At 47.1% G+C, this 15,367-nt stretch overlaps 1 protein-coding gene across 1 annotated transcript in view; it reads left to right on the forward strand.

The window, feature by feature from the left end:
- Window positions 1-15,362, forward strand: part of LOC104628116 (coiled-coil domain-containing protein 30-like) — a gene marked incomplete at both ends in the record, with an annotated part of 24,751 nt that extends 9,389 nt beyond the window's left edge. The window contains 12 exons of the mRNA XM_010296598.1: window positions 3,878-3,976; window positions 4,614-4,754; window positions 6,473-6,568; window positions 7,404-7,558; window positions 8,588-8,834; window positions 10,502-10,675; window positions 10,997-11,206; window positions 11,875-12,032; window positions 12,603-12,750; window positions 13,347-13,468; window positions 14,547-14,688; window positions 15,270-15,362. Of these exons, the coding sequence (XP_010294900.1) occupies window positions 3,878-3,976; window positions 4,614-4,754; window positions 6,473-6,568; window positions 7,404-7,558; window positions 8,588-8,834; window positions 10,502-10,675; window positions 10,997-11,206; window positions 11,875-12,032; window positions 12,603-12,750; window positions 13,347-13,468; window positions 14,547-14,688; window positions 15,270-15,362 (1,785 nt within the window). The remainder of the gene's footprint in view (window positions 1-3,877; window positions 3,977-4,613; window positions 4,755-6,472; window positions 6,569-7,403; window positions 7,559-8,587; window positions 8,835-10,501; window positions 10,676-10,996; window positions 11,207-11,874; window positions 12,033-12,602; window positions 12,751-13,346; window positions 13,469-14,546; window positions 14,689-15,269) is intronic.
- Between the last annotated feature and the right edge of the window lie 5 nt (window positions 15,363-15,367).

Consider the following 15,367-nt stretch of genomic DNA (forward strand, 5'->3'; position numbering starts at 1 on the left):
CCCCGAGTCCTCTTGAGGCTCAGAAGAGAGGCGAGAGGTTTTCCTGAAGCCCATGATAGAAGTTCCTTAACCTGGCATCCATGATAGAAGTCCAGGCCTTGACTTGAATTCCTACATGAAAATGATCAGCATGGGACACTGATGCTCCTTGATCCCAGGAAAGGTCACTTAGTTAAGCATGCTGCTGACAAAAGATTGCATTTTTGGCTTTTCCCCAAGCGCAGCATCTTGGAGATCTGTCAGCCCATGTGGCAAACACTGAGGCACTTTTGGATGTGGGGGGACAGGATCTTCACTGCCTGGGGATGGGGACATCCCTGCTGCAAATACCAAATTTGAGGGGACAGTTTCTCTCATCACCTGCTACCTCTTGCTGCAGCATCTGCTGTTGAGTCAGGCAGGCATGGCTGGACACATCTTTTTGAAGAGCTGTGACAAGCTGATACATCTGGAGAAGCTCTGCTTCATCTTGATCAAGACGTGATCTCACCAGTCTCTTCCTAACCCGTGTCCTACTCGATTTTGGGCACCCTCAACCCAGGGCAATCTGGATCTTTTCCTGTTAATAGCAAGACCATTCAGATCATCCTTTCACTTTAGGAGGTTGATAGAAAGTCTTTGTTAGTTCTTCTCATTTGCATGTGACAGGGAACCTCTGGGAAACTGCAGATGTGAAGCACCATGTTGATTATCTGGTCTACCAGAACCATGGCAACATTAGAGGTCTCCTTGCAACACCTGCAGAGCTGTCTCCATCCATGTTTTAAGCAAAGATTAAGTTATTGCTGAAGCTTCTCAGCCTGATGCTGCCTTTGTCAGAGTGGACTTTAGCCTCAATTTACTGGATGGACTGTCCATCCCTCTGGACGTTGCTCTGTGAGGAGCATCTGCACTTCTGGACTGGTTGGTCACTGCTTGCCCCTGAGGAAAATACCGTTTGCAGCATTTGTGCAGCATGACTACCAGGGCACGTGATCCCTTACAGGCAGGGCAGCTGAAGAATTTATAGCCAGAGAGAACAGAGGAAGCCAGAAATTGGTCTTGCTAGATGAGTAGGTGGGCTCCTCCCCAAAAAGGCTGGCTGAGGAGATCTTTTCCTTTGGCTGAAGCCCTGCTGTGTGGTCAGAAGCTCTTCCTTCCTTAGGCTGAGTTACCCTCTCCCCTCTGTCTGTGGTTAAGAGATGCTCTCTGCAGTGATTGTGGTCCTGGATTGCCAGGCAGCAGGACCAGCCGTAGCATCCCTAGAGGGACCTTGGATTTCTGAGGTGAGAAAGAAGGGCACACACAGGTTTTCAGTCAGGAGTGAGTAGTGACCTGACTTGTCCATACAGTTGCTGCTGTGTTAAAACATGATGTAGGAGATAGTACAGGCGTGAAGGCATATCCCATGTGAATGCTGAAGTAGCCACACATCTCCAAGATGAATTGTGCAAAGGAAGAAAAGATTAATTCCTTGTCAGTAGCCTCTGGCTGTGAGGGAAAATTCTCTAAATACAGTGAAAAAGACTGAAAGCATGTTCAAATATCTTAATGAAGGATGCCAGCAGACATCATGTTTCTAAGTGTGTAGCTGAGGAGCCACGGGCAGGCGCTCTGATGGGAATGGTGAAAGGTCTGTCCAGCATGACTCTGCTTTTGTTTAAATCGGGGTTTGTTCAGCACACACAAAAGTGTTTCCCACTTTCTCACTGAAGTAGAATAAACACAACCCTCCACAAATCAAACAAGGTGCATTTTCAGTTTGGAGGAATCCCTTCTTCGCTCATTGCGTTGTTAAACAGATCCCTGGGAACGCTGCTTTGGGGGATGCAGGGTGAACGCAGCGGGGAGCACCGAGTAGCCAAGGAGATGGAAGGCATTTTGTCTGGCATAAGCTTGGCAGCTGCTGTAGCTGAAAAAGAGACAGAATCGAGGCATGCAGGGCAGTGGAGGAGGGATGGGCAGATCATGGGATGGAAGAGGAGGTGGGTTAACCCTTTGTCAGATCCAGCATCTGCTCAGAGGGAGGGCTGCGGAGCTGCACCCTTCATCTGCAAGAGGCTTTTGGGTGCCTTGGAGGTAATGAGGGAAGGACTACACAAAGGCAGGTGCACTGGACCTTGGAGAAAGCAGCGCTGCTGGGTGTTGGCCAGGCTGCCCCATGTGAGAAGGACTTGGAAGTCTTTTCTGTTTTGGCATGCCTGCAAAAATCTTGGCCGATTAGGCCACTGACTCGGAACGAGGACACCAGGATACAATGTGAATATTGTTCTGCTGTTGGCATGAGACTTACTAGCACAACTTAAATGCTTAGAAGTTAGAGGCTTGGAGGAAAAATAAACAAAATAATGGAAATATATAGCTGAGCAGCGACTTCATGACCAAAGTTTGGCTGGGGGACGGGGAGGGGAGGTGTATTTTGCCTTTGAGGTCCCTTCCAGAACTCCAGAGTCTTGTTGAACCCCAAACTATCATCTACTCATACAAGAAGAGGGGCATTTATTGCCCTCTAGCTCTTCTGTAAGAGGCCTGAGTGTTTCATGCCACTGATTTGCTTTTAACACCTAGGTTGGGTAACATCATCTGTCTTAAAAAACAGCATCACAGCAGCTTTCCTTTATGTTAGAGACCATTCCCTGCTGGGAGCTTCAGCAGAGCCATCTTGTGCCTGAAGCCTGTCAGTGACAGCAAAGCTCCTGTGCTTTGACAAGCTGCTTTGTAGCCACTTTACATGGGCTGGGGTTGGCAGAGACTTGGCACTTCTTTGCCTTTGGCTTCCCATTGGGAAGGAATGAAAAATGATCTCTGAATAAGTGTGAAGGAAGGAGGGCGAGAAAGGCGTAAGGCATCTTATGTGCTTCACCATACACGCATCTGTACGAGTGGGGTGATGGATGTTGCTTGTATGAGTACGGTGTATGCTGTGTACAGATGAAGCTGGATTTTATCTGCAGCTGGACTTCGTCTCCTTCCAGTGTCCCCACTCGCTCTGCAGCCTCGTCCAGTGAAAGCCCAGCTCGGGCAGTGGGGAGGTCAGCTTGGTGGTTTAGAAATAAGAAAACCAGCACAAACTTTTCTTCCAAGTGTAAGGAACTGAAAGGAAAGGCTGCTGAATGCTGTGCTGGCTGGCAGCAGAGCAGAGTGGCTGTGAGTGCCAAGCCTGGGATTTTGCAAAAGGGTCTGCAGTGTAATGGGGAGGAGGAGCTGGACGGCTTCGAGCTCTTTTAAGCCCTTAAACTGCAGGAATAATAATCGTTCCCATGAGATTCACCGCAAGGCAGATGCCTCGGAGGGATGGTGCAAATGCAGAGTGAGCACTTGTCTAGACAAACTCTTGCCTGCCAGGAGAAGCACAGAGGTCAGCGTTTTGCTGGCTCAAGTCGTGAGTCCTCGGAGCCTTGCAGGAGGGAGCTACAGCCTCCTTTGAGCGGTGGAGGGACCAAGACAAGTCCTCATGGACCAGGTCAAACATCTGCTTGGATGAGATCAGCTGCGGGAGAGTGGGCACTGCAACAGCATGGGAAAGGAGAATGGCCAACGGTACAAATCAGGGTCTCGTGGGGTCCTCCGCATTGGGAGAGCAGCATGCAGAAGGCCCACAAGCTGCAGAGGCCTTGAATTTTCACCATATGTCTGGGTCATTCCTCTCCTTTTTTGGAGCAGGGATCTTTCATTTTCTGACTTGGCCTTGGATGGCTCCTTCACCCGTTGAAGCAGCAGGATGAAAGATGTGTGCTAGCCCACGCTGGCGGTTGTCCACATCCCCTCCTCCTCCTTCCTTCCAAACATGGGGCTTGTTCTGTAATAGTGGCACGAGGAGCAATTTAGTACTAGTTGTGCATTTAGTACCAGTTGTGAGTACTGGATTGGTTTTAACTTGTGGCTTTTCTGTGTTAAGATTACAAGTTTAGAGACAGAGTTACTTGAAGTGCAGAAGAACAAACCTGAGATGAGTGGGGAAGAGCAGGCATCGTCTGGAGCACAGGAGATGCAAGAGGTAAGAGGCTTTCCTTGGGCAAGAAATTGTTCCATTTAAAAATGTATTAAATGAGCATCTTCTGTGAACGTTCTTTGTCACCATTTTCTGAGTACTTGTAGCCCACCAGCTCACACAAGACAGATGGATGTCTTTGGAGGAAAGCAGCTAACGTGCCAGTATTGTCTCCATGATAACTCATCTCTCATGAGATTGTCTTGCCTTCAGCACTGCAGAGCTTGTTGACTCCCTGGCAGGGTTTACACATGTAGAGGTGCTTGACTCTTGTTTGGGGTTTAGTGAAACCTAGGCAGTGTGTAGGTACCTTTACAAGGCTGTTTCCCAGCTGGTTTTGGGCTGACTTTGCTGTCAATTTGATACTTGCCAGCCAGTTGGACCTGCCAAGTGTCCAAGCCAGACAGAGCTTATTACATGTGGGAGGTGACCTTCCCAAGATATTTTGGGTCAGGTGGAGGCTCCAGGCCTTCAGAGGTATCCAGCCAACCCTGGTTATAAGGTGCAAGGAATCCTGCTGTCAACTTTTGAGAACCATTTTTCCCAGCCTTGCTTTTCTAGAAGACACATTTTTTACGATTTGTTTCTCTTCTCCAAGAATAAATGATGCTGTGGAAGTGACTCTCAATCTTGCTTGTTCCAGATGCTGGAAAGCTGTCAGGAAACGATAGAAAAGTTGGGAAGTCAGCTGGGAGAGCGGAGAGAACGGAGAAAGCAACTCGCATCTGAGCTTGAACTGTTACGAGAAGATCTGAAGGCTGAGAAGGTGGTATTGGGCAACGAGGTACGTATAGCTCCTGCAGTGGGACTCCCTGCAGGAAGCAGTTGCCTTTGGATGACTCTGTAAAACATCCCCAGTCACCCCCCCAAGTCCATTGCTTGACTTCTCTTGACGCATTTCTCTAGTCCAACCAGTTTTAATTTAATTACCATTCTTTGGTAAATGGTTTTAAATCCATCTGCTTTAATGGAACTGTCTCTAACTCTGTACTTTATTTTTCCTTTCAGTGAAGCTAATAACAAAACAGTAGTTCAAAGTTTGTAGCCAAAGCCCGCTTCTTGTAGAGGGCAGAGTGGAGGTTTTTGGACTTAGGTATTTATTGCAGAGTTATTTGTGATGATCATGATCCTTCATCTCTCCATGTCACAACATGGCAGGGTACTTGTAGATTTGAGCCAAGACCTCCCTGTGGAGCAGCATCACGGTTATCTGTTAGCAGTGATTGTTTTTCTGAGGTCAATTAACTGACTAATACTGAATCTGTTTAACATGGGTCCACTTTAATATTAATAGCATCTTTCTTAACCAGAGTATGGCATGATAAGATGTCGGATCACCTGAGAGTCAGAGAAGTCTACATGAGCAGCTTGCTGGGACCCCGGCACTGCTTTTTGGTTTTTTTTGCCCTAAGGACCTCAGTACACTTTGCTTGAAGTGATTTAACTGCTAGGTAGACTCCTGGCAGGTTTATCTCTGCTGGCAGAGTTGCTGGTGCTCTTGTCTTCCAGCTGGGCCATAGAGGAGACAGAGCGTGTGATGCCAACAAAATTGCTCAAGGGCTGGCACAGACATAGGCAGGACAGAGACTGAAAATTAGGATGAAGATTTAGGAGAGCTGCAGAGCTGTGGCCTGTATCAGGCAGATGAGGGAGACCTGAGGGAGACTGGCAAAGAGGGGGTTTACATCTATTACAAATCCCATTTTTTTAGCACTCTGAGAGGCCTTAAACGAACTGTGAGTCATCACTTCTTTGGACGTAAGTAAAAAACAATGAAAGTCCTGAACTGTTGGCGCAACTGCACATACAGAAGAGTTGCTGGAGGAACAGTGGCATGTAGAGGACAGGACTTCTGTGGTGCTGTTAGGCAACAAATTCACATTGTAAAACCTCAGGATGCAGAGCAAACCTTGCCGAATAGCGGTTTAGGAAGGGGCTAGGTCAGTCTATGAATACGTAGATGAAAAGGAATTGTCTGATTTTGGGGGATGATGGGGCAAATGGGAAGAGTCACTCTTTAACCTTTGCATCCCAATAGTTCAATCTACTTATGGTCCCGGGACCGTAATCAAATTCATACATCCCTGTAAGTGTGGCTGTAATTCAGCCACGACTTGCATGGTGGTTTTGCCTGAGGAGAGGACTATTCTTCCATCAAAGGCAACACGAGACGAAATCCAGTGGCCTGTGTAAGACTGTAATGGTCTTTAAAATAGAGGATTTTGCATGTGTTTGCTGGGATTCCCGACTTCACAAATGGGTTCGTTCCCTTTTGCTGGAGTAGCTAAATTGGGATGAATCGTTTATTAGCAGAGTGCTGGAAGTTAGCTTGGCATGAAATCATCGGGTTCTTGTGGGCGATACACCTGGAGGTCAAGATCTGAGGTTGTTCAGTGTTGTGTTTGTCAGGATGTCCAACACATAGAATGGGCAAGTAAATTGGATAGTACTTTTGTTCTTGTAAATCTTAATGATGTGCTTATGAACTGAAGCTACGCAAAGAGCTCTTTGCATTTATTTGGAACATCAGCAAGCAGGGGTCTCATTAATGTATCCCATGAGAAGTTACAAGAAGATAATGCTTTGTTAGATACAGAGGTGAGAAATGTAAAGAAATCCCTGTTCTGGTGCCTGATGCAGACAGAAACTGCTAGTGTGTATTGCTCAAATACAAATAAATTCATCTTGGTGTAGATAAGAATACCTGGAATTGAAATGTTAGCACTAGCGTATACTCAGGAAGAGCTATTGATTAAAAAGCTGTAGGAATCAAAGTCATTGCTAGTGTTTAGTGGACTTAATAGCTTTTTTTTTTTTTTTTTTGAAGGATTTGGGTTCACTGCTGCTTTTATCAGGAGACATTAGGCTAGGCAGATTCTGCTTCTTATCCAGTCTGGGAGTTCCTGTGTCCTTTATGCACTCCTCATGCCTTCCTTTCTTACCCCTTTTATTTTCTTGGCATCCTCTCTCCGTGTCTCAGGTTTTGAGTCTGCCATTACCAGGTGTTAAGGCATTAGGTGATGCTGAAAGTGGAGAGCAGCCATCCGTAGAAAGTTATTTTGGGCTGAGTTGAATGGAGGATCCTCTCTGTATGAGACAGCTGAATACATACCTTGCACCGTTCCCGTTTTTTCGAGAATTGCTAGTTTTGTAAAGAAACATGGCACATGATACAAAGCCCTGAGAACTACAGATGTGCAACAGAAGGATGTAATCAAATAACGAAATGTGATTTGATGGTAGTTTATGTGCAGCTACTTCCCATGCAGAAAAAAGGACTTGCACATGTATCTTCAAGAGTGAAGTATTACAATAATTTAGCTACAGAATCACAAGCCATGTCTTGATGGAGTCCCCAGATTGCCTTATACTGCTCAAAAGGTTTCCATGAGACCAAAGAAAATCAAAGTCGTGGTGTTTTCTGACCTTACAGGTCTCTGAACTTCTACAAGAAAGAGAACAGATTAATAAACTCGAGCATACAGAAGATCTATGTACAGGTGAAAAGACATACGAAGAACAGAAGACTAAAGTAGTATTTTTGGAAGAACAGATCAAAAACTTGAGGGATGAACAAGAACTGCTCTGGTAAACCTCATCAAGGCCTGTGGTACTTTCTGCTCCTTATCTTTGTTGACAAATTTTTTAGTCATTTAAAAATCCCCATAGTGCTGCTTCTGGCAAAATGGGCACAGCAGCTTTGTGTCTTCCTTATCAGTTAATCGTCTCTCTATAGAGATTTTGGTGAATAAGCATTTCCCTTAGTGACACCATGATCGGTGAGGAGCTTCTTTTCTGCAGCTCTAACGGCATAAATGAGAGCTGTCATTAAAGAGGAGGCTTTTTCTCTTGGTGTGAGGTTGTATTTGGACTAACACGGTCCCAAAATGCTCCCAGCGTGGGCTTGGGCTCCTTGGGGCTAACTGCGGCCAGCAGCTGGTGATGTGCATCGGTCTGTGGATTTTGGTTGTGCTTGGAGGGCAGGTGTCAGCAGGCATCGGGGTTGTAAATAAAGCTCTTACAGGTCCCCTGACACCCTTTTTTCAGTAAATCAATACAAATTCGGAGTTAGAGCATCCATGCTCAGGTTCTTTTTAGTAAGTAAAAGCTTGGATTGAATCCAGTATAGCTACAGTCAGCTCAGTTACCTGGATGACTAAGTGCTGCGATAAAGTACAACCAGGATAAAACAGGCAGGTTAGCTTACAGGGACGTACAGTTTGGATCGAGATAAGCCAGGCAGCTTGATCCAGAGACCTGAGCCCGTACTTCCATACAGCGAAGTGTTGTGCGAGTGGTTCTCTGCTGCTTGTGAGCACAGACCAGCTCATGTGGCCCCATGCGAGTGTTTCCTTAACCAGCAGTTAACCTACTCGGGAATGACTGAGAGCTGACCCTTTGGACACACATTTTTTTGTGGGTCAGTGTCCAGGGGAGACTGACCCTTGCCCAGAACTACTAGACCCAGGATTAAATCCTCTTTGGAGCCTCCCGACATACCTGAGCGTTGCCTTGAGTGTTTCTCTGGACTCTCGTATCCCACATTTTTCCCATTCAGAGGGTGGTTTCCCTTGGATGTGTATAGTTATCTCTCTCCTCTACTATTTCTCCTTCAAGTTCTGAATTACTAGAAAGCAACAAGAAGAGGGAGGAGCTAGAAAAGCAACTAAAAGAGAGCAATGAAGAAAAACAGTTGTTACTGGAAGAAATTGCCCAGCTAAAACAAGATATCCTGGCTACCTGGGAGCAGGGTGACAGCACGCTTGAGGAGACTTTGAGGATGAATCAAGGCACGGCGCATAGAGAGAACAGATTTCTTGTGTCATGGAGTTCTGCAGGCAGTTTAGATGGGAGCATTAAACAGGTATGGGCAGCTTTGCCATCTGCACTGTACTTTTTTTTCCCCTAATTTAGTGACAAAACCTAATTAAAGTGTATTGGAAGCTGGTCCTTGCAGTGTTAGCATGCTGGGGGAGATGAGAGGCTGACTGATTTGCTTGAGGAAAATGTTTGGAAATTAGGAATGTCATCATTTTCTTCCATCATGTTTTTGGACATAGTGGGAGCTTGGATAAACTGAACAGCCCCCTTAGTACACGTGAAAGAAGTAAGTTATGCAGTCCTTAAATGATGTTTTAAGCCTTTTGGCAGTCTTTCTCAGCGCCTTTTTTGGAGTGTGAGCAATAGTGCTGGCTTGCTACTCCCACAACAGTCTTGCTCTTACTGTAGGCAGAAGCTGTTCCTCTTCCCTGCTCCTGCTTGGGATTTTCTGCTCTTGCACTCCAGTGCTTGAAATCATCCCACGACTTGTGAGCCGCCACTGTGGGCAGCAAGCGGCGGGGTTTTGCTGCAGCCCTGTGCCTGTGTCTCAGTTACTGCTCTCCCGTTGCTCTACCAGCTGGCAGGCAAGACCCCTACTTGTCACTAGGTTTAGCTGAGTTTTAAATGCAATTTGTTCACCTTTCTTACCGTGTGATATAAAAAAGAAGGGGAAGAGCAGCTAGCCCTGCTAAAAAGGGAAGACATTATGAAGGTACCCAGGACGAGGAGTCTGAGAAGCAAGGGCTCTGTGCAAGAGTTTGGAAGAGAAGAGAGGACAGGGTGGCCTGTAGGCAGGAGTGGGAGTGGAAAGAAGAGGATCAGCGTCATGCTGTTACCAAGAAGCAGCAAATATGTATAGTTAGAGCAGACCAAAGCAAGATACACAGTGTAGAGGGGATGCTGAAAAGGATCCTGATAGAGGCAGGTGGGGAAAAACCCAAACAACCTAACTGATCTTGAGGACAAATGACACTGCCAGATCCCACAGTGCTGGATCAAGACTTCCGAGCTTGGGAATTTATCTGGGGATTTATCTGAGAAGGGAAGCTTGATCTTCAGTGGATTTCATCTGGTCCCAAGAACAGAGGGCGGAGATGCAAAGCGGGAATGCAGATCGACAGACAGCTGAAAGTGATGGTGGGAAGAAGGGTTTTGGTACACCAGACATGGGAAGAACTTTTAGCCTGTGTACAGGCACTTGCAAGAAGATGGGTGAACCAAAGAGCTCAATTATTGTCTGAAAGCCATCACAGATCATCGGTGACCACCTCATGGTGTCGAGGCTGCTGTCGCGTTGTGCCAGCATGTCTGTTCCTGCACCGCTGCCAGGACTTGCTTTGTTCCTGCTACCTCTGGGAGTTACAGCTGGATGTGCCACTCCTCCTTAGTTGCCTTAGTGAGACTCTGGCACAAGAGTTAAGAGAAACCTGGGTGGTTTTGCTTTTGTTTGGCAGGTTAGTTTTAACAGGGAATTGTTCCTTCATCCAGGTTATAGCATCTTCTCCCTCAGCCTCAAGAATTGTATTGGCTTCTCTGAGGGGAGGGACCGGGTAGGGAGCAGGACATAGTGTGGGGGCAGAAGAAATGCTTGCCTGGCCTTATCCATCTTCCTATTTAAATGCCCTTAAATCCTACTGGCATACCTCTACCTTAATTACTAGCCTTGAAGTTAATTTCCATGTAACCTTTGTCATTTTACTGTTCCTGCAGAGTCTGTCCGATGAGAGATTCCAGCAGCAGGAGGAAAAAATGCAGCAATTGCGGCAGGACTTGCGCCGCGTTCAGAACTTGTGCAGCTCAGCCGAGAGGGAGCTGAGATACGAAAGGGAGAAGAATGTCGACTTACAAAAGCAAAACCTTTTGCTCCAACAGGAATGCACCAAGGTAGGAACAAAGCAGGGGGAACTGTTTGAAGACAGCATCACATCATTTTACAGGATGGGAGGTCTGAGGTGCTGGTTTCAACACACTGGACCTCGTTTGCACTTGACCGTACGGTGCCTGGGGCTCTCAAGCGTGCTCTGTCTCAACTTCATGGAAATTGGACTGCCTCCAAATAAAACTTTGTGTGTGCTGTACTTGCTTCCTGTATTTCTCTTTTATTCTTCTTCACTCTGGTAATCCTGTTACCCCTTTCCTAATCAAGACATTTCAGATGATATATGTTGAAGTGCAAACTTGATTTCTTCTTCTTTTGAAACTCAGGTCAAAGCTGAGCTGAAGCAAGCCCGGGCAAAACTCTCGGACACTACTGAAACATGCTCCTCTCTCTCAGCACAGTGGGAAAAAAGCCAGCAGAAGGTCAAAGAGCTCGAACAAGAGCTCCTGAAGTGCTCCCAGGCTGATAAACTGCAGAGCAGTCTGCAAGAGAAACTTGCACAGGAGAAATCCAAAGTATGCGAAGCACAAAAAAAGGTAACTCGTCAGCGTGAGCTAAGTTAATGGGAGGCGTGTGTTTAGCAGTTTTGTGCAACTGTAGTTCAGAAAAAAGAAGCACTAGCAGCTCATGAATCAGTTCCCTGAAGTCCATTTTGCTAGTCAATTTTGAGATCACTTGGATAAATATTTTAGGAAAAATGTCTGTTATTAGTGGGAACATAATCAAGACAATAGAAGCCAAATCTGATGGCTCAACTCCTGGGTCTCAAGCTCAGTATCTCTGAGAAAACTTGTGGTAGGGCTGGCAGGTGCGGGGAGCCCAGATCATGTTCTTGCTGAGGAGGTTTGCTGCTCTTTGCCATCTGGTGAATTGCAAAGGCTTGTGTTTTCCATGGCATCGATTGTGCCGTGTTCCTGCACTAATTGTTGGATTTGGTTTTGAAGTGTGCAGGACCAAACTAGGTGCAGAAAGGATTGTTGCTAATTCATGACATAGTATCTGATGCAAAATCTGGTAGCTGTTGGAAAGGTTTTACTTTTAATGGACTTTGACACAAAGACACGCAGAAGTGCTTTTGGATAGAAGCAAGCAGATCTTTCATTTCCATGACTCAGCTGAGGGATCAAAGGGATGTGAATACCTTGGATTCAGATACTGGACTATAAATTCAGAAAGTTTAATCTGTGTCCAATTTTAATCCGAGATTTCAAAACTCCAGCAAAAGCTAAAAGATTCACAACACCAACTCCTGCTGGCAGAGGCCCATGTTTCAGACAAGAAACTCCTGGAGGAGGAATTGAAGGAGGCCCGAGAAAATGAAGCTCGCGTGCAGCAAGAACTTCACGAGGAGCAGCTGAAAAGGTACCCAGAGCTGGGTAAGGCCTGTTCTGCGTGTGAAGGGCAGGTATGCGCCAGCAAATGCTGCTGTGCCAGCCTGCCAGCTACCTCCTGCAGCTCTGTGCCCGACCCTAGGTGGGCTCCCAGTCACTGCACTGCTGGTTTTGCTTCCTATCTCTCCTTTTGACCTGCCAGTGTCCTTGGCAGAGCTCCACAGGATCCCCTCTGTATGAGATTTAAAAGTTTTTGGAGACTTCAATGGCCTCAGAAGATGCGTGGCCCCTCCTGTCAGCCCAGTGATTTGGTTTACCCTCTGGATGCCAGCAGTCACCTTTCTCATGCAGCTGGGACTGGTGATCCCAGACACATCTTCCACCCGTTCACATGCTACTGGGACATGGGGACAGCCAGCTGATTTCTTTCTGTACATCAGTACAATCATGTACTGATTTCTTTCCACCCCCAGTGTTGCCCAGGGGAGGTGCAGAGCAGTGTGATGTTGTTTGTAGATTGCAGCCAGCTTTGAATTCCCAGTGTCACATCACGGGCTGGCCTCCACGTCAGTGTCTCACTGTCACACCAACATGCTTTTAGGAAGCTCCTGGAGCAGCAGGTGGAGGAACTGCGGCAGCAGCTCCAGCATTCGCGGGAGACGGAGGCGTCGCTGGCCAAGATGCATGTGGAGCTGCAGGCCAAGACTCTGCACGTCCTAGAAGATGAGAGGAAAACTGACTCGAGTGAGGTGAGCTGCAGCACGGACGGGTCCTCATCACCCAAGGTGACGCTGTGCTGATGGCTGGCTCCAGAGCAGACCACTGAGCTCTAGGGGGACATGTCACCATCCCAGTGTGAAATGTGTTCCTAGGAACTGCTGAAATAGGGTCAAATCCAGCCAGGTGCTGAGCCCTTGCAGATCCCACTGATTTAAACAGGAGCTGGAGGGAAAGCACCACCCCCTCTCATGCAGGTTTTCTGGGGATGCAGCTATGAGGGCAGAGAAGGAGGACTTGAAGGGAGAAGGGAAGAGGCTGACTCCTTTTCTTGCGGAGCATGGAGCTTTTTGCAGGAAAATTTTGTCAGAGTCCACTGTCTGGGCGGAGGCATTATCTCCCTCTGACCTGTTGAAGCCTGCAGGCCCCCCCACAGCACAGAAATCCACACTCCGCCTTCTTTAAGGGGAGGAGGCAGTGGCCTGGGGAGGCAGAATGGATTGGTGTTATCTGTGGTGGGAACCACTGGGATTTATGACAGAGAAGCTTTGGAGTCCAGACTGAAATAAGGCAGAGGCACCCCTACAGCTGAGGACACACACACAAATAAAAAATAGATGTTTTCCAGCACCTCCAGTGTCAGAAGGAGAACCAGAAGCTTTCCGAGCAACTTTCAGTCCTGAAGGAGGAAAACAAAGCCCTTTATGAGGAAGGAGTCAGTCTCCTGAACCAGAAGGATCTGTATGTCAGGTAATGACCGAAGCAGCAGAGGATATGTAGACACGCAAAAAAAGCCTACCCAGGAATTGCTTTTTATGTGCCTGGCAGTGACACTGGATTTGACTGTTCTGTAGCCTTCCTTGTCTCTGCTGTTCAAGGCATTTAGCACCAAGAGATCTGCCTTAACCCGCCGCACCTGCGTGCAGTTATGTTATGTATTGCACGTCTGCTGTCGTGTTCTCCTTGGCAGCTGCAGGCAGCGCAGAAAACGAGGGGGTGCCTAGGAGGGCTGCGGGTGCTGCTCTTCAGGGTGTGGCATTGGCAGAGATGCTCCATGGAGCAGCTTGTTTCTCCTCAGAGCACTCTTGATCTAATTTGAAGCCTTTTTGTCATGAATTTTGAGCAAATGTGGGCAAATATCCCTTATATGGTAGTGATTTCTCTTTTTTTTGGGACATTATTTTCCCTTCTATCCAAACGATAAAAATAAACAAGAACACTGCCTAAATGGGACAAGTTTGAAGAAAAGAGCAACAATGACAAGTCTCAGTAGAGAAAAATATTTAACCACAGTGTCGCAGCTCTAAGAAGCGCCCACTGTAGTAGCTCTTTCTGCAACCTGTTTGCCTGACCCTTGTTGTTTAGGATTCTTCTTTTTCGGTCTTTTTCCCCAATACGTGAGTACCTCCCCTTAACCGCCCACATCCCCACCCAAATAAACAACTTACCCTTTCCCTGTTACTTCCAGTTTTGGTCACTTTATAACCTTGTTTGCGATAAAGAGCTGAGAGGGACCGGCACAAGGATTTGCAATGCTGGGAGTCAGTTTTGGGAATGCTTTGGGTCTTTTTACCTCCATGAATTTCCATTTGCTTGACACTTAACCAAACAAAAAAACCCCTGAACTGAGTGGTGAAAGACTTAGTCCAGAAAGTCAGCGTGCTCATTCTGCCTTCACCTGTGCAGCCAAAAGGAGCTGGGTAGATGCCTGAGGCTCCCTGTTCAGGCTTTGAAGGGCCTGAATAAATACAGGACGTCTCCTGCCTTGATCTTGACCCAGAAGACAAAAGCATTTCACAGCCTGATGTTTGTCGCTCTGCCTCCTCAGGAAATACAACGAAATGCAGCTCCGCCACAAAGACAAGATCCGCAGAGCCAAGGAGACCTTTATCCACGAGGTGAAACAAAGGGACAACAGAATTAAGCAGCTTGAAAATGAGCTCAGCGAGTCAAAGCTCCAAGTGGAAAAGGTGAGAGAACACATCAAGGGCTTCTCCCACAAGGGAAGGCAGGGGAGCAGGCTACAGCGTGTCTGCAGGAGCATCCCTTCTTCTAAAAAGACAGACAGTTTAGGAAAGAAGGAAATGAGGTTTAGGAACAGCTGGCTTGTAGGCAAGGGGACCACACTGTTAAACAACCAGACAGTCGGAGCACGGGGAGCTCTGCCTGATGTGCTGTTCCTGCTCTGTGCGCAGGACTGACGCTGCGCTGCGAAGCGGCTGCATTGCCAAGGGGCTCCAGCCCGGTCCTTGTAGGAACAAAAAGCCAAAAGGAAATTCCTGGCTCAAGCTTGCCCTCGGGGAAAAACCATGTCCTCAAATCCCATTCAGAAACTACCTAAGCTCCATCTTCTTTAGCCTCAGAAATATTACTGCTGAGAAGTGACTCAAAAGCCTCTTCTTGGGATATGTTACATCAAATAGCATATCACTTCTAGGAGTGAACGTGCTTGGTGGTAACCCCTTGGTAAAGCGCTCCAGGGTTTACAGAGGACAGAGGAGAGCAAAGTGTAACCGCTGGTTTTTTTTTTTCCTTCTGCAACACTGCTCAGGGGAAGGTGCTGATTGCTCGGATCACCGCCGAGAATGAGAAATTACTCCAGGAAAGAAGACGGCTCCTCCAGAAGATAACTGACCAAGAGGACACCCC

This window comes from Phaethon lepturus, unplaced genomic scaffold (assembly GCF_000687285.1).
Source record: "Phaethon lepturus isolate BGI_N335 unplaced genomic scaffold, ASM68728v1 scaffold55981, whole genome shotgun sequence".
NCBI classification, from domain to species: domain Eukaryota; kingdom Metazoa; phylum Chordata; class Aves; order Phaethontiformes; family Phaethontidae; genus Phaethon; species Phaethon lepturus.